Source organism: Gallinula chloropus (assembly GCF_964237585.1).
Source record: "Gallinula chloropus genome assembly, chromosome: 17".
NCBI classification, from domain to species: domain Eukaryota; kingdom Metazoa; phylum Chordata; class Aves; order Gruiformes; family Rallidae; genus Gallinula; species Gallinula chloropus.
In genome coordinates, this window is record NC_140102.1 from 1,328,740 (window position 1) to 1,346,780 (window position 18,041).

At 42.2% G+C, this 18,041-nt stretch overlaps 1 protein-coding gene across 2 annotated transcripts in view; it reads left to right on the top strand.

The window, feature by feature from the left end:
* Positions 1–18,041, top strand: part of GIT2 (GIT ArfGAP 2) — a gene marked incomplete at its 5' end in the record, with an annotated part of 29,539 nt that overhangs the window by 1,017 nt on the left and 10,481 nt on the right. The window contains 15 exons of one of the 2 annotated variants that reach the window (XM_084271804.1): positions 3,267–3,400; positions 3,925–4,037; positions 4,716–4,821; positions 5,143–5,229; positions 5,374–5,504; positions 6,507–6,601; positions 7,381–7,426; positions 8,828–8,879; positions 9,964–10,036; positions 10,355–10,452; positions 10,752–10,863; positions 11,524–11,666; positions 12,442–12,591; positions 15,678–15,926; positions 17,124–17,213. In XM_084271804.1, coding sequence (XP_084127930.1) covers positions 3,267–3,400; positions 3,925–4,037; positions 4,716–4,821; positions 5,143–5,229; positions 5,374–5,504; positions 6,507–6,601; positions 7,381–7,426; positions 8,828–8,879; positions 9,964–10,036; positions 10,355–10,452; positions 10,752–10,863; positions 11,524–11,666; positions 12,442–12,591; positions 15,678–15,926; positions 17,124–17,213 — 1,679 coding nt within the window. The remainder of the gene's footprint in view (positions 1–3,266; positions 3,401–3,924; positions 4,038–4,715; positions 4,822–5,142; positions 5,230–5,373; positions 5,505–6,506; positions 6,602–7,380; positions 7,427–8,827; positions 8,880–9,963; positions 10,037–10,354; positions 10,453–10,751; positions 10,864–11,523; positions 11,667–12,441; positions 12,592–15,677; positions 15,927–17,123; positions 17,214–18,041) is intronic. The other variant, XM_084271805.1, reaches the window with a different exon arrangement.

Sequence of the window (18,041 nt, forward strand, 5' to 3'; positions counted from 1 at the left end):
GGAGTTGATGTGCCCACCACAGATAAGCTTGGGAGCTTAGTGAAGCAAATCTTGGCTTTGGACAAGTGGCTATATCTCTTTCTGACTGTAGCTTTTGCTGTTCTTGCACTTAAAACTGTTCAGTTTACGTTGTGGGGGGGTTATTTAGCCACTGTGTGGGTTTATTGTCCCTCCTCCTCAGAGTTAGGTAGTTTTTGTTGTGCTCCATCCTCGTTCTTCCAATGTAACTCCACAGGTAGTGAAGTGAATCAGCACACCTCACTGCAGGTAACACAGGAGCAGCCAGAAGAGAGGAAGATGTACGAGAGGGGACAACAACCCTTGTTAGATAAACTAGACTTCTGCTTAAAACCAATAAAATAATAAAAATCTCAAATTAACTCCCAGGCAGTTACTTCTATCTTCGTGTAATTTTGTTTCCACAATGGGTAAAGCTTGAGTTTCTTATGCAGGCAGTTGTCCCTATCTCGTTCCACACAGCATATCTATGCTTTTAAACATCAGGGGTGTTACCACCCTGAGATAAAGTTGTGTTGCTGTGTTGGTGGTTGTTACACTGCCCAGCCCTGCTGAGCTTATCAGAATCACTGACAGGGTAATCTTGTCATCTTGTTTTGGTTTTTATTGCCTTTAATATTGTTGTGTCATGATACTACAGCATTGTCAGCTATTTACTCCATCTCAGTGAGGAAATCCACTGGGTTATCCATATTATACATAAAGAAATCTTAATTTCTATATTTTTTTAAATTAAAAAATCACTCTCTCTCTTTTACTTGAGCCAGAGGTGTTTTGTCAGCAGGTGTTTGGAGCTGCTGGGTGTGTGGCTGCCTCAGGAGAGTGGAGGGACTGCAGCCTTTCCACCCACACCAGGTGCAGCAAGCGTGGGATGCTGGATTCCTCCCACAGCTTGTACCTACCCCTTGAACTTCATCCACAAACACTTTGTTTCTAGGCAAAGTCAGAGGAGTTTTCTTTTCAGGAGGTGGTTTTACGTGTGCTTCTCTGCTACACTTCCTACTCCCGGGCAGCACTTGTCTTCATCACACGCTTCCTGTTTTGAACGCTCTGCCATGTTCCTGAAAACAGATTTCACCTATCTTTCTAGTTTCCCTCCTGCTTGTGTTTTGGTATCAGCTTCAGCATATTTTGTTTGTGTCCATATTTCAATCCTTTTAAAAAATTGAGTAAATTCTAGTGCAGATAATTAAACTTAAACCTGAAATACCGTTTTCCCCATGACCTGACAGCTCGCTCTCTGTCTCTTCAGATTATCTAAGACTGTTTGCCTTCTCTTCCCATCCCCACCCGTTACCTGAGCACAAGTAAATGGTACTACTGAAAAAGCTCCTTCAGTGAAACCAGTGTGACTCAGAAGACAAGTTGCAGTGCCTGACCTCACGTTCCTTTCGATCAGTCTCCGCTCTCCACCGTGCACGCTGTCGAATCCTCTCTGTTTATGTTTCTAAACTGGGGCCTGAGCTGCTCTGTCCTCTCTCTAGGCTCCCCAGCACTGAGTAGGAGCAAAAAGTGTTTGTTCTCTCACCCCACTGAGAAGGAGCTGTCAGTTCCCTTGCCAAATCTGCCAGGTTTTAGTTAGTTTGGGGTTTTTTAATTGTCTGTCTTTGCAGCACACCATCCCCATCTCCCATGGTGCCAGTTTTTGATGGATTCTACCTAAACATGGGTTCTCACCAGCGTGATTTAAGCAAAGTGCACCAGCTGAAATTACAAATGAGGCCTCAGCTTTTTTTTTTCTTCAGAAGATTTTTTTTTTTAATGCCCCATTTCTGCTACAAAACAACCAAATAAATAATAATTAAAGATGGCTAAAAAGATGTTTGGGGGCCAGTTAAGTTAGACACTGAGGTAGGTGTAAAATAAAAACCTGATGGTGCCTCTTAGCCCAAACAGTGACGTTCACAGGCAGCCTGTAAGTAGCAACTGAAACAAAAAATGCTGTGGCTTTCAGAAGAATCCTATTAGTTTATGAATGAGCCTGTGATAAGGCTGGCTGTAATGAGAAGCGACTGGGCTCATTAATCTGGAAGGCTGCCTCCAGTCTTGGGTTGTTAGGTTAGCCTAATGCATCTCATTTCATTGGGTTTTTTCCTTCTTGGAAGTGAAAGTTGTTAAAATTATGGAATAATTTAATAAGGGGGTAGCGTGCTTGTTATTAATTTGTTTTTTAAATTAGGATCAAGGGTGGTTTTTTTCCCCTAAAACACCAGCTTTAATTTGGCTCTGGGCTCTGATAATCATCTGTGAAGAGATGCTCCCATCCCTCCTGGCTCCAACAGGTTTGCCCACATCGCCTTCAGCACACACACCACATCAACTCTGCTCAGCAGCCACAACCATGATCGGATCTCACGTTTCAGGGATCCAGGAACTTCACTGCATGGGTCAGCGAGGGCTCTTTTCATGCTGCACAGCTGCCTAGATGTATTCTGACAGGATGCAGAGACCTCTCAGCAGATACCAGGCTTGTGTGGTGCTTACCTGACCTCAAACTCACCGCTGGGTTTGAAATTAGGAGCTTTCAAAAGTAGAAGTGATCTTGAATTCCCCGTTGCCTTTCTCCTGGGGTGCACTGCACCTGCAGATCTGCCTGGTTCAGTTCTGAGCACGCTGAGGCTCTTGTCACTGACAGGGAGCTGGACTTCCCTCTGGGGGCTGAGCAGAGAGCAGTGGAGGGGCCTCCCTGGCTTAACGTCCTGCCCTGCCTGTGTTTGGTGTCAATCTGATGTAACTTCCCCACCGTGTTTTATGCTGTTTGAAGCTGCAGAAGGGCTCGTGTGTATTATTTACCACTTCTGCCTTCCATCAGTTGTCTTTCTGCTTTCCTTCTAAGGTGGCATAGACTTCTGAGTCTTTCAAAAGAGCAGGAGGGTCCTAGTGTTAGGAGTATTTCTGAAGGGCTCTGCTAAATGACGTGTGGGCACTTGAAAAGGTAATAAATGTGGTGTCCTGTTGTGCTTACAAGGGGAAGTATTTTCATCAGAAGGACTGCAAACAGTGGGGCTTTTCTCAGAGTTTCCACAGCGGCCTCTGTGCTGTGCTGGGACTCCCCCAGCCCCAGTAAGTGTGAGGATTGTTACATCCCCAGCATCCAGAGGCCCAGCAGGGTCTAACATTTACAAGCTCCCATAAAGGCTAAGCAGTACCACTCAGGTTAGAAGGCAGGGCTCTTTGGTTTAGGCTCTGTGGTTGACATACAAGGTCGTGTTGGCTCCTTGTGTTGTAATCCATGTGTTCCTTTTCAGATCCTTGTTGGGCATCTATAAACAGGGGGATTCTCATCTGTGATGAGTGCTGCAGCGTCCACCGAAGTCTGGGCCGTCATATCTCTCAAGTGAGACATCTCAAGCACACACCATGGCCTCCCACCCTGCTGCAGGTGAGAACTAAAACTGTCTCTTCATTAGAACTAGGCATAGTTTAGTTTAAACATTTAAAAAACGGAATTTAAATCAATGACCTTCTGTTTGAGAGGGGCAGGTCCTTTTTAAGGTGTTTTGTGTGTAGTTTTTTTCCTAAGTTAGTCTTTTATTTCTCTTGTTTTGCTGTGCCAGACCACTGAAATCAGGATTGTCTGTGCCTTTTCAACTTGACACCTTTGTTTTGGAAAGTCACCTTCAGTTTTTCTTTCAGGCTTATGCAATGCATCTTCTTCAAGCTAAGTTTTTGATGTATAGCAGGCTTCTCTCTTCAGCAGAGCTGCTGTGGGGAAGATAGATAATTTCAAGAGGGTTCTTACTGCATTCCACATAATAATGTGTGAGGTGTGTGCCTGGATCTGGTATCCCAGTAGGTGGTGGATGCTGGCACGTGAATCTCTGTTGGCTTGACCCTTGACTAGTCAGGCTGTGCAGCTCACAGCAAAGCTCTTCAGTGCCTGCTTGTGTGTGCTTTGGATTTCAGATGGTTGAAACACTGTACAATAATGGTGCTAACTCCATATGGGAACATTCACTGCTGGACCCTGCCTCTGTTATGAGTGGAAGGCGCAAAGCAAGCCCACAGGATAAAGTGCAGTAAGTGGAAAATCACAGCGTTTTTATCAAGTGTGGTTGTTTTATTCAGCAGTGACAGAGGCAGCAAGGTATCCATGGGAACCTGTCTGTGTTTTGTTGCCAGAAGAGAACAGGAGTCAACTAGCCTTTCTGGGTTTTGTTTATTTAATTCCAGTGATTACATTTTTTACAATTTATTGTGAAAATGGCAATACATTGCTTGAATTCTCTGAAATACTGATTCCTGACCTCTAGTCTTGAGTAGTGAGAACCCTTCCTTCTACTTAATCAAAAGAGTTTCAACCCCACATGCTTCAGTTAACTGAATGCTGCTAATGAACCTGGGTTTGGTTGATGAATTAAAAAAAAATAGAGAGAATTCAGTCACTGACTGTGGTGCTTCATTTTCAGATGTAAATATGGATCTTAAGTTGGCATAATGAAGTTGAAACATATGCTGCATCCTAGTCTGCTGGCTCTTTGATGTTTGTAACAAAAGTATGCTCACTGTAGTTACACAGTCTGCACTGGGTTGGGTTTATAAATGAGAATATTTCTCCATGTGTAGCTTAGCTACTAGGAGCATGCAGAGATCTAATGCAGTCTTCACTTGTGAATCTTTTCTAGAGCATCTGTACTACTGTGAAAGCAGTAATAATTACTTCCTTTCTCTTCTGTTGCTTGGGTGTCTCTTTGCAGTCCCAACAAAGCAGAATTCATCAGGGCTAAATATCAGATGTTAGCATTTGTCCATCGCTTGCCATGCCGTGAAGATGACAGTGTTACTGCCAAAGACCTTAGTAAGGTTAGTATGGCTTTCTTCTGCAGCTTGTGTGTAACAGAACAGTGAAATCTGAGTTAAATTAGTTGCTTTTCACTTGGTGTAACTATTGCTGCACTTCAGCAGTGCTGTGTAAACAAATGCAGCTCGACTTCAACTCAAAGCCACTTTTATTTGGTAATAAATATATGGATTTTGAGAGGCTGAAGTTTAGGTTATAGAGAAAAATGGTGACACAACCCAGCTGTGGCAGGACTTCTGCACCTGTTTCTAAATTACTAGATGAAAAAACCCAAATGCTGAATTACTGCTGCTGTATTAAGTACAATCCTGCTTGTTTTTCAGCAACTCCACTCCAGTGTCCGGACGGGGAATCTGGAGACGTGTCTGCGGTTGCTCTCCTTAGGAGCCCAAGCCAACTTCTTTCACCCTGTATGAAGCTTTGGTCCTTGTTCTGATACACTCTGAATTCTTACAGTTTGTAATGTTTATTCTGGCTTCAGCTGATACACGTTATATCTCAATATTCTGCTCAGGCTTGTTGATTAAGTAGATGCTTTTCTTATTAACTTGCAGGAGAAGGGAAACACCCCACTCCACGTGGCTGCTAAGGCAGGACAGACTTTACAAGCAGAATTACTAGCAGTTTATGGTGCTGATCCTGGCACACAGGATTCCAATGGGAAAACTCCAGTCGACTGTGCAAGGTAGGAGGCTCTCACACATGTGATGCTTATATACTCACTGATGTTCATGATGTGTTGCTCTCCTGAAAATAGCTTGACTGTTAAATGCTAATAAGTACTTTTTCCAGAAAGAATAAATGTATAATGGGTATAAATAAGAATTTTATCATTTCATAGCCAATTCTCAATAAAACAGGCTCTGCCAATCTTAATAGCTCACAAAAGGTAATCTGAGGAGAAGAGTGTCAGCAAGTGGAAGCTGAGTATTCTCCAGGAGTGCAGATTAACTAGGGAATCGCTGTAGGAAAGGGAGGGACAGCACAGATCCATCAGGGAGCAGGGGATGAACTAGGCTTTGAAGTGGCAGTGAACTGTTAGGTGCATCCAGTTGCAGAACAGCACCCTCAGGAAAGCCTGCATGTCAAGAAGGATTAACCACAGATGTCTGCTCATCACTTGGGCAGGGATGAGGAGCTGCAGGACCTGCACTGAAGATCTTTTTGTGTTTCTGTGCAGTAATGTGGACATTACTGATCAAGCAGAACCTGCACATCTGTGTAAATAAAACATCCTGATTGCTCTGATGGCTTTTGAATTGAGGCCATACATGGAATATGGACGTTAAGAATACAATACACCAAAATATTTCTGGCTTTCAGTGCCATTAACTATATGTGAAGTTGGGTGAGTTTGCTGCGTGAGCTCAAGAGCTGTCTAGAAAATTGGAAATGAATCCAAATGGCCTATATAATCTGGGTGGGTTTTCTGCAGCAAAGCAGTAGGCAAAGCTTTTGAGAGTTCTGAAAAATTTTGGGGAGTTCATAGACATTTATCTATCTATTTTGCCCACTGGAACATACAGTTGGAAGTGCTGCTGTGAGCCTGCACTCTTGTGCACTCACGGGTGGTGTTGAACAGGAGCTGGTACTCAATCTGTTTCTCTGACAATTGAAATTTGAAGTTTTTTCCTGTGTAAATATGGGTAACTAATGTAACTTTTGTGTGTGTGTGTGTGCAAACCAGACAAGGAGGGCATCATGAGCTGGCAGAACGCCTGGTGGAAATCCAGTATGAACTCACAGACAGGTTAGCTTTCTATCTCTGCGGCAGGAAGCCAGGTAAGTAAAAAGTAAACCTACATTCTGAGAGCTTTTGGTGTTAATTATAGGACACTTCAAACTGTGGTGTGTAATTTTTATGTCAGCATGACTATGCTTTTTATGTGCATCTCAAATGTTCTAGCACTGTATAAATTATATGTGAAGAAAGTGTAAGATGTAAGATGATAGAATGCATTTGGAAGTCAGAACAATGGGAGTTTAAATATATCTAAATTTAAAAATAGGTTCCTTTCTGTTTTTCCACAAATACGGGTTCCATATACCCCTGGAAGCGTGGAGCAACCTGTATATGAGGTTGGATGAATACTGTTTAACTCCAGGGAGTGAATTGTGTTGAATAGTCTGCAGGAGATACTGTAGGAACTCTTCTCTGTAGGTTCTTCTCACTGAACTGCAAAAGCAGGGCTGCATTCCATTAAGTGGGTTCCTCTGGAACACAAGCCCACTTAAAAACTTGTAGCCATTAGGTGCCTTCATGGTACCTATGTAAGGGCTTTTTCTTAATGGAATTTTAATACAGTTGATAAGCCTTAATTACAGTCTTTGATAGCCTTGGGAAATTGTGGTAGGAACCTTCAGACTTGCCAGCTTCCAGCAATTGGAAATCGAGTGATTACACGTGAGAGAAACTCTGCAGTGTTTGCCTGCTGTGTATACTCTTAGGTTCCCCATTGCTGTGTCTTTTAGTAACACTGAATACAAGCCATACATCCTGACAGCATTAGAACAATAGTCTGGGATCAACCCATTAAAATGCAATTTGTTTTGAATTCTAGAGCATAAAAATGGACAGCACTTTGTTATACCTCAGATGGCAGACAGGTAAGTTGCTGATTCTGTAGCATGTCTGAAAACATCAAAATAAAAAATCCTCATGATTTAAGTGTCCCTTCTGATACAACTCATTATTTAACATATGCCTTTATCAGTCTTGGAAGTCCTTGGGTTTTTTTTTCTATTGGCATTTAAACAAAATCAGAAGATTGTCAAAGTTTACTGTATTTGTTTAAAAAGGAGGGGGAAGGTGAGACAGTTACATGAAGGGGTCACACCTGGGGATTCCTGGGAAACAGATCTTGTAAATAATGAGTTAACAATCAAGTTAACTTCCTGATACAGCATTTTAAATCTAATATATGTAAAAAAGCTGTGTTTTTCTCTGAAAATATTAATACTTTTGATCATCTGAGTGCTTTTAACTTTTGGTTGTGATCAGTTGCATCATACCTGTATCAAGCATCAACCATAAGTGCCTGTTTTTCTTTTACTGCTGTGCAATTGGAATTAAGACGGCTGTAAGTAAATCTGTTCCACTTATTGCTTGCACAATTCCCATGAAAAACTGGAGTAGAATGAAAGTTAAAGGAACTGTGTAATACTTAGTGTTGCCATCTGAAATTCTTTAGATCCTCTGTGTGTAGCTGTTGGGTAAAGTACTGTGTGTTTTCAGCAGGAAGCATTTTGCAGAGCAGAGTAAGTGCTGTTTGCCTCACTGCACAGAGAGGGAGGTTGATGTGCAGAGTGAAGGACTTGCTCAGAGCCTGCAGTACAACCCCACTGCCTTACCTCTGTGAAGTCAGTTAATCACACAGGGGTTGGTTTGAGCCTTTCCTTCCTCTTAAGTGAGGGGAGCCTTCCCCTGGGTGATAGAAACATGGACTCAACATTTGTCAGCTGCTTGATCTGTGGCTTTTGTGATAAATTCTATTAAACAGCACAATTTTCATCTCCTGCCTCACATTTGAGCCTGGAAACTAGCAGAAGAGATTAATTACTGATCAGTACAGAATAATTTTAAGCATGGCCCTGTTCCTGTAGCTGTTTGCCAGCCCAGTGGGCACCTACCTCCTGCAAAGCCCAGTGGAACAAACCCTGTGTGTTTGCTGTGGGCTCGAGGTCTGGTCAGAATGATTGTATTGTTCAGATTCCTTACAAAAAGCATTTTATTGTGCTTGTCTGCTGCCTGAGCTCTGCACATGTGGGTATTTAAATTCAAAAGGATTTGGGGGATTCTCTTGTTTTAAATTTTAAGATTGCTGTCTTGAACAGCTTAGCAATATACCCATTGATATGATAGTGAGATCAGCGTGTGAAAAGTGCTGAAAGATGGATGAATTTCAAATAAAAGAGATGTTTTAATCTTTGAATTATCAAAATATAAAGTTTCTGTTTAAACAAGCTGTTAAATGCTGTAGATGTAATGATCACTTTCTGTCTTCATAGCAGTCTAGATTTATCAGAACTTGCAAAAGCAGCTAAGAAGAAGCTTCAGTCTGTGAGTAAAACGTCTTTGTCTAGGCATGGCAAACTCTGCACCCCTTCTTTCAAGCTGCTCTACTGCTAATTCCTTGCATAAATAAATGTCAGTGCTGTAGCAAGGTAAAAGTCTGGAGAAAAACATGAAAATAGGCAGAAGTGGAGGAGCAGAGATGCTGACAAATCCAGGATGGAGAACAAATACTTGTTGGTCTCAATTGGGGCAGTATCTCTACTTCTGCCTCCCCAGTTCAGGACCTTAAACTTTTTTGTCTTGTTCTCATGTATTTTATATAAATCTCTGTGTTAATTGTTATGATTTGCCATTACCTTTCCAGAAAGCCAGAGCAGTGCATTACTGTCTGCTAATGAGTTGATAGTAATGTCAGCTCACTAGTTCTACTGAATGTTGGTGACCAAATCCTTTTACAAGTAGGAGTGGGAATATGATCACCCTCTACTTAAAGCTTTCAGCAACAGGTTAAAAATCTTTGGGGGAAGAACAATTGTGGTGATGTTCTTCTATTCAACAGTGTCTGGTTTTCTCTAAAGGTGATGCTAGTGGTCACAACAATTGCAGCAAAACAAGCCAGCATGTGTAGAGCTGGTATTCAGATGGCATTCAGTGCAAACCAAGTATGAATCCTGCTTCAGAACTGGCTCTCTGCTGTTAACATGCTGATAGTGGATGATTTCTATTTCTAGCTAGAAGTAGATGGATTGCTACATGGTCTCCTCACACTTCGTGGTGGACTGACCCTGGCCAGCAACCCAGCCCCAGCAGAGTCCCTCCAGCAGGACTGGGGGAGGACAGGAACAGCAAAACTGAGATAACTTGGTCTTTTTGAGATCAGGAGGGGAAAAAAGCCCAACACACTGACCAGTACAGTGTAGAATGGGGCTGTTGTCCCCGTGTCTAGCAATTGGGGGTGGTATCTGGGTGCTTCATGGATGCTGTGCTAAGCAAGGTGAGAAACAAGCAACCATACAGGCTGAAAACCAGCCAGAGGAGAGCAGAGTTGTGCTTTTGTGCTTTCTATGTTCTAGAGAACTTAGTAGGTTTTGTTTATTTTCAAGCTGTAACTGCTCTCTTCTACCCTTAGCTGAGCAACCACTTATTTGAAGAACTTGCCATGGATGTGTATGATGAAGTTGACAGGAGGGAAACAGATGCAGGTGAATGGGGCTTTCTGGAACCCTCTAAAATAAATCCAAACTGTTAATGTTTCATACAAGACCTTAGTGCAAGCATGTGTTCTCTCTGAAGTACTTTTGTGTTCAGTAATTACTGATAATGGTGGTTTCTTTGTCTTGCATTGTCTGAAGATGACGTTAATTGATTAAACACCAGGTTTTCTACAAACTAGAGAACCCTGGGTGAGGGGGAAGGCCTGCCTCTGAATTGATTGTGTTTGTGTTTGAAATTGGGGTCTTTTATTTGACAAGAAACACTGGCAAATAGTACTTTTCTTCTCTCTTTTCTTCCCTGAGCAGTTTGGCTTGCTACTCAGAATCACAGTACGCTTGTGACCGAGACCACAGTGGTCCCTTTTCTTCCCGTAAATCCTGAATATTCCTCAACCAGGAATCAGGTATACAATCTCCTTAAAAGTGTAAAACTGATGGTTTTTTTTAACAGGCCAACTATTCTCAGTAATAATTCTTCACTTCTGCTGAAGAGTTGCATTTACTTGTAAAGAGTTAAAACAGTTTCATGTTTCCCCTCCCCTGGAGTGTGCAGTTCTGTAGTTTAAATCACACTTCTTGCAATAAATGCAATGAAACATTCAACTTCCTGTGAGAGAGTTGGCTTAGTTTTACCTGGGAGCTCTGCTGTTTGTCTAATGCACAATGTCCCTTTTTTTTCCCCATGTATTATTCTCTGATTTAGGGAAGACAGAAACTGGCTCGGTTTAATGCCCACGAGTTTGCCACGCTAGTTATAGATATTTTAAGTGATGCCAAACGAAGACAACAGGGGAATCCTCTCACTGGTTCAAAAGGTGAGTGTTCTTTTGGTTGACAGCTTTACTAGATGCAAATCTTGAGCAGTTTAATGGGTGCCATAGCCACGTTCAGAAGTACCACGTGAAGGAGGAAACAAACTGCGGTTGGTTTTATATCTGGTAAGATCTGAATCACATGTATAGCAGGCCACTGGCAGTATGCATTAGGCCACCCAGATAGTGCCCCAACAGAAGAGCTGTCTGTTAAGGTGGATATTTGTTACACAATTAAATCAAATTGCACAAATTCCCTCTTTTTAAAGTGGGGTGTGGGTTTTAGGATAACTTGGCAAAGTTTTTGACAATATTCCTGTGCAGTTTGATGCTTCTCTGATTGGCAGCCAGGACAATGTCAGTGTCTGGCTTTCCTGGCTGCTCTAAGCTGCTGAACCCTGTTTCTTATCACTTTTAACTTGCCTAATGGCTTACAAGAAATTAGAAGAAAGCTATAAAACTTGTACATTTTGCACAGTAAATCTTAGGTGGATCTAAACTGGATTTAACTGGGTTAGTCAAATGATACTTGTATTCTTTCTCTGGATGAAAAGTTTTTTCTTCTTTCTGTTTTTTCTGGTTTTTGATTACTTGGAAGTGCATACTTTAATTTCTTCCCTAAACTTACCTGTATATTTTTAAACTGTGTGTGTTGATCTACAGAAAATGTGGAACTGATCCTTAAATCAATCAGCAATCAGCATAGCAGTGAAAGTCAGGATAATGACCAGCCTGATTATGACAGTGTTGCTTCAGATGAAGATACAGATCTGGAAACAAATGCAGCTAAATCAAACAGACAGAAGGTAAGTTTGAAATATTTATGCACACACTGAATTGCATTTATAAAGGTAATGTGCTGTCAGTCTTTGCCCTTGTGAGGGGATGTAACATGCAGAAATGATCAGAAAAGGAATGTTTTAATTAATTTTCAACTTTATTTCAGAATCAGCTATGAACTTTCTAAGAAAATTAAGTGGTGTGACTTAAGGAAATAACTTTATAAATAAAATGCTCCTCTAGAAAAGTATCATGTGCCTCTGTGCAAGTCTGGAGAGGAGATATAGACCTGACTGCACGGGTGAAATAATTGGGGCTACAAAAACACTTCCATGGTATTTGACAAACTCCTTCCTACTAAGACATATTTATAGCAGACCTGTAGCAACAGGGTGTTTTAAACTATTCCTGGAAGTAATGCAGCATGGTAGAAGGGGGCAGTAAAGCTAGCACTGTGAGTTTAATCTTCCCTGGCAGTACATACACTGCATATTGAATAATCCATCTCCTGTGGCTTTCCAGTTCTTTTATTGCTTATTTTTTAAAAAACCCTTATGAAACAGTACTGTGTGGCTGGATAAATGTTTCTGTGCATAGAGGAGCCAGGAATTGATTGGCATAAGGTTTGCTCTGTGTTGGACTGAACCTATTTTAATGAATGGATCTTATTAATTTGAACTTAATTTGAACCATGCTTCCTTTAAAGTAAGTCCATGGAAAGCTGTTGAACTCTCACTGTCTCATTTTCTCTTGGCAATCTGTTTCTCAGTGGTGTAAGTATTGTTCTCTTCCCTTTCCCAGAGCCTGGATTCAGACCTGTCAGATGGACCAGTGACAGCCCAAGAATATATGCAAGTTAAAAATGCCTTGGTGGCTTCTGAGGTAAAGATTCAGCAGTTAATGAAGGTGAACATCAACTTGAGTGATGAGCTGAGAATCATGCAGAAAAAGGTAACAGGCACAGTAGTGTGACCCCTTCACCTCCAGAATAAACCTGAAACTAAAGCTGCAATTACTCAGGGTAGTGAGAAAGCTTTTATCAATGGAACTGCTTTGGAATCAGATACAAGACTGTAAATACAAGTGCAGCACATGTTTGAGTGGGGTTTTCTGGTGCAGATGATGATAATCTGCTTAGTTCACTTTGACATAAGCTATCCAGGTGACAAGAAGTTGCTGCAAGTCTTGTATGTTTTTCTTCTCTTGCCTCAAGAGAAGCAGTTTGCAACAATGAGGAGGTAGGTGCCAGCACACCTCTGAACCCTTGCAACACATACCTGTGTAACGTGGTTCCAGTGCTGCTGGTTACAGCCTTGGGCTTTTTCCATTCATGAGCCTGGCTGGAACGAAGGGAAATGAAAATCCTGATCCAGTTTGGCAGTAGGAAATAAAATGTTCTTGTATACCAGGAGGCAAAGATGTATTTGCTTGCATTTGAATCTGTGGGAAGTAGCAAGTAAAGGATCTGGTGGTGAACTTGATTGCTGCTTTAAACCTTCGGTGGTGGGTTTGGTGTCGCCAAGGAGAAGGATCTCTTAGAATATCAGTGACTGTGGATAGAAAGCCTGACAGAAACAGAAAACTGAGTATTTTCTGCTAAAATCCTTAAAGCTCAAACCCAGTGTAGAAGCCAGGCCTCCTAATCCTTATGTAAATAAACTAACAGTTTGTTGAATGCCTTGCCATCAGATTTGTGTAGGGCAAAGGAGAGTTTCTATCTGTATTGAGCTCACCACCCTGTCTGTCATGCTAGCTTTGAAAGGGCTGGCAGCTTCCTCAAATCAGTGCTGTACCTGGTGTTAAAACTCATGTTTTCCAAATCATGACAACACTGCAAGACTTCCAGTAAGTGCTGCAGAAATCTCTCTCCCTGTAGAGAAAGTTGTTCAAGCTGTACTGCTGGAGAGGCAGACCTGTGCTGACAGCTTGTTTCCCCCTTGTTCTGAGGCAGAGGGGACGATGCTCTGGAGAGTGGTGGGGACTGCTGAGCTCTTGGCATCTGAGGCCAAATTCAAATACCCTTGTGTGTGAAGTGCCATCCAGCTGTTACAGCTGTGTTTTCAGCCTTTCAGCTCTCCTGGAATGGTGAATACTGAGAGGAGCCCAAGAGATCTCAGGGTGTTTCCTTGATCTTTTAACAGCTCGTACTGGTGAAGCATTTCTCTGCATCAGTTGAATTAACTTTTCCCTCACAGTGAGTTTCTTCAAACAGTTAAGACTATTTATGGCTAAAAGAAAATCTTCCTGGCCTGTGAATTGGTGAGACTTTAATATATTAATGATGTGTAGGAGAAGAGAGCTCTCTGCTGTGCTGCAGTTGAACTTGTTTTGAACGATGGCACAGCCAGGACCCACTCACCTTGAAGATGAGCTGTTGCACTGACTTCATGTCCCAGTGATGTATGTAGCTGTGGGGCTTCTTTTCCTTGGTGTTCAGTGGCTCTGGGTTGGTGAAGAAGCACTGTAGCCATGTGCCATTGCAGGGTGGGAGGAATGGGTGACATCTGTCTTAGCTCTGAGCTGCTGGGAACCCCAATCCAGTGCAGGGAGTCTCTGCTGGGGTGTTTGTGGCAAGACACCCATCTATTTGTACTACTTCAGCAATTCTAATGCAATAGATGCCATTCAAGACATGAGACCCATGGTGTTGGGGTTTTTCTTCCTAAGCAAAGGTTTAGAAGATCATAAACTTTAAAAGAAAAATAATCTCTCCACTTCCTGTATCACCTTATTATCCAACTGTGTATCTAATCTTTTGCATGGTGATTACTAAGCAAAAGATCTCGTTAAGGAAGAGGCAAAGCTGCACTTGATGAATGCCACTTCAGAGGAGATTCTTCCTAAACTAAAAAAGAAATAGTTCTGTTACTTTAGTGGGCATTCTTATGGGAAAAGCTTGTATTTTTAATGCCTGTGGGCTTTTTTTTAGGTGCTTATAAGGGGTTAAGAGTTTGGTCTGAGTTTGCATTACCAAAAACTGAATTATAAAACATGAAAGAGTTTTGGAAGAATAACTATAACTATTACATTGACCTATTTAATTGCTTTGAATGTTCAAGTTTACTCCTGCCTGATCCTCCATTAAGACTTGATGCACCTTACTGCAGAGCACACAAAGTGGGGAGAAGCAGCATAAAGATCTCGATGGGAATCTGTGCATTTAATTTAGGGTTCTGTGAAGTGCTCTGGGCAAAATGGGATTTTTTGGATGGAGATTATGTTCTTGAAGGTCCATGTGATGCAAAGTAAATGCAAGCAGTAAACAGGCAGTTTCCCATCGAAAAGGCCATCAGCTGTTTGAAAATCACTCAATTATGGTTAGAATTGCTGACAGTGACTTTTTTTACCTCTCTTCTTTATGATGTGTTAATATAGCAAACTTACTCCAAGTAACTCCATTTAAAAATATCAGGATTGTTGCATTTTTACCCTCAGCCAAATACATAATGGTAGAAAACTTTGGAATTATTTCCTGTTGGCTTCTCAGAAAGCAGTAGCTGATCCCTGCTTTTCATAAGCTGAACTCTCCTCTTGCTTTGCAGAGCGAGCTCTAGTTTTCTTTGCGCTGCCTCTGGTGTCTCTGCTGTAGTTTTGGCATTTCCAATTATGTTAAAGTCCTCTTTAAGTTTTGACTGCTGAGAGGGATTGCTGTGCTTGAAAAGCTGTTGTGTTGGCAGTCCTTCCCCACACCAGCTCATGATGTTACATGATTCACGTGCCAGTGCAGCCAGGCTGGAAGAAATGGATTGTGTTGTCTGGGTTTGGTGGTGGTTTATTTTTTGTTAAACTACAACAGCCAATTTCAAGCTCTAATTTAGCTTGCAGGAAATTGGCACATAAACATTTCCAGATCTGGAACGTGGCTGTTTCTCTGCTTATACTAAACAAGCCAAGTAGATTTTTCACTAAGAAATCAGTCCCCAGCTACTAGAAACTGGATGTACTGGTAGAGCTGACAAGCGTGTATTGTAGAGTCAGTTTGCTGTTGACGCTTGCTCTTAGACAAACAAAGTCCCACTGCTAAACGTTTCTTTCAGCTTCAAACGCTTCAGAGTGAAAATACCAACCTCAGAAGACAGGCCACAACCAATATATATCAGGTCCAAACTGGTTCTGAATACACAGACCCTACCAACAATTCTTCTTTAAAGCGACGACCATCTGCACGGGGTAGCAGACCCATGTCCATGTATGAGACTGGATCAGGGCAGAAACCCTACCTCCCCATGGGAGAGGTCACATACCCAGAAGAGAGCATAACAAGACTGCAGCCTTTCCCTCCACATGTAAGTAAAACTGCTGATGCTTCTGCCTTTCTTCTTACGTTCAGCTTTCCTCTCTATCCCAACTCTGTGCACTTACCAAAGCTGCCCAGCTCTCTGCCTCAGAGGGAACCTGAACTGTTGGAATTGTTAATGTTTGCTGTATTAACATGTCCTCAGGATCTTGATGTTTGGAAAAGTAAAAGCTGTTCTGGAATATGTAAACTGGAGCTTTTGGCTTGTGCTCAGCTCTTTCTTTTAACCACAATATATATGCCAAATATCAGCGTGTGGCTGTGTGAAAACCAGGATGGGGGTGGGAAATAGTATTCCAAGAAGGCAGGTAAAGTTCATGGACTTATTTCTTTGAGCTATACAGGCATGTGCCAGTTTGTGGAACTTCAGAACCACCTTTCAAAAATAAAAGCAAAGCTAACTTTTTCATTAGGCCACCAATTTCTTATTTTAATGAGTTTGGAACCGGAGGCTGACGATGGTTTAGATCTGTTAGTTGAACAAATTCTTCTGGTTTAGTATTTTCCTGTATGATGTGCTAGAAGTGGAGCCACAAGGACTCTGCACTGACGTGTTCACACTTCAGATAAGTGACCCAACAGACACTAGTGCTCACTAAAGGTCATTTTTTGTTGCATCTTTTTGGGTTGCCCCATGGGCAGGAATATGGGACAATGTTTTCTAGGCACATATTTCACCCTTACACATTTGGTTCAGTATGTTTCCCTATTGGTAGCACTAGGATATATTTCCTTCCAGAGAAACAGTTCAGCCCTTTACAACACACTGGCACGCTGATAGCAAGGCAGTTCTGGCAGCAAGAAATGTCAGAATTCTTTGTGTGTGGCAGCGTTTGCAAAACATGAGGGTGCTTTGTGAAGGGCCTGTGGTCATTTGGCTTGACATTTGCACAGAAGTAGCAGTTCTCAAGGATCAATTTGGTTTGTGGAGTTAGTTAATTTGGTACTATGGTGAATGTACTTTATTCTCTGTGGATTTTAGCACCTCTGGAATCTGAGTATTTTAAATTAACCTGAAGTCAATTGTGTTTTAAAAGAATTGAGTCCACTCAGGCTCAGCCAGATTCTCAAAGTCACTCTTGCTTTATGTCATCTCCGTGGTTTTAAGAATGTTCCTTGATTTCAGTTAATTTACCTGTGTTTTGGTGTTGGTTTGCCCCAGTGTTTTTCTCTTTCCCATTTTTAGATCGGGAGGAGTGCGTTTGTGACCTCCTCTTCATCTCTACCTTCCTTCCCCTCCACGCTTTCCTGGTCAAGGGATGAAAGCACACGAAGGGTTAAGTACCTTCCCAACCGGCCTCTTACCTGGAGGAGGCTTCATCTCCCTAGAAGCCTTTATGCCTCTGCCTTCTCCCCTTCCACGCTGATTAGCCTTCATGCTTGCATGAAGCAGTGTTTCATCACTTTCCCTCTCTTTGCCACGAGCTGTGGACACTTTCCTCTCTCTAACTTCACAACAGCTGCGTTCTCCAGCGTTTAACACCACGCACAGTTACTCTGGATCACTTCTTCAGCTGCCTAACACTCAAAGCAGCCAGAAGACAAGTTGGTTGCTGTTTGGGAAGTAATCTGCCAGGCTGGTACTTCATAAGCGAATATATAACTCTTCCTACTGACTAAACTGCACTGCATGAGGCGTCTGAAGCTCGTGGGGGCCTGGCTTTAAAGCCTGCTTTCTTGGGGGGGCTGCCAGTCTGCACCAATCCCAGCTGGGACCGGTACTGTTTATGTCTCAGATGTTCTTTCCTTTGATTGAAACGAGTCCTTTGAGCATCCCACTGGTACAGGCAGTGCCAGCCAGCCTGCTTTCTGCTGGCCTCAGCAGGTGAAGGTTGGAATGGGCATGGGAATTGTTTTTAGCAAGACTCCTTTCAGGGTGAGATGAACGTGTGTCTAAAGGATGCTTATAATGCTGTTCCATCAGGATCATCAGGACTTTGTCCTTAGGGGGTTTAGCAGCAGTACTGACTCAAGGACCAAAAATCACTGTGCTAACAAGAAACATTAAATGCAGCCTGTAAGCTTGTGTTACTCCAAAGAGTCTTTGCTGTGGCCTCATATATGAACTTCAGGCTGTTTGACGGAGCCTTGTCCAGCTTCTTGC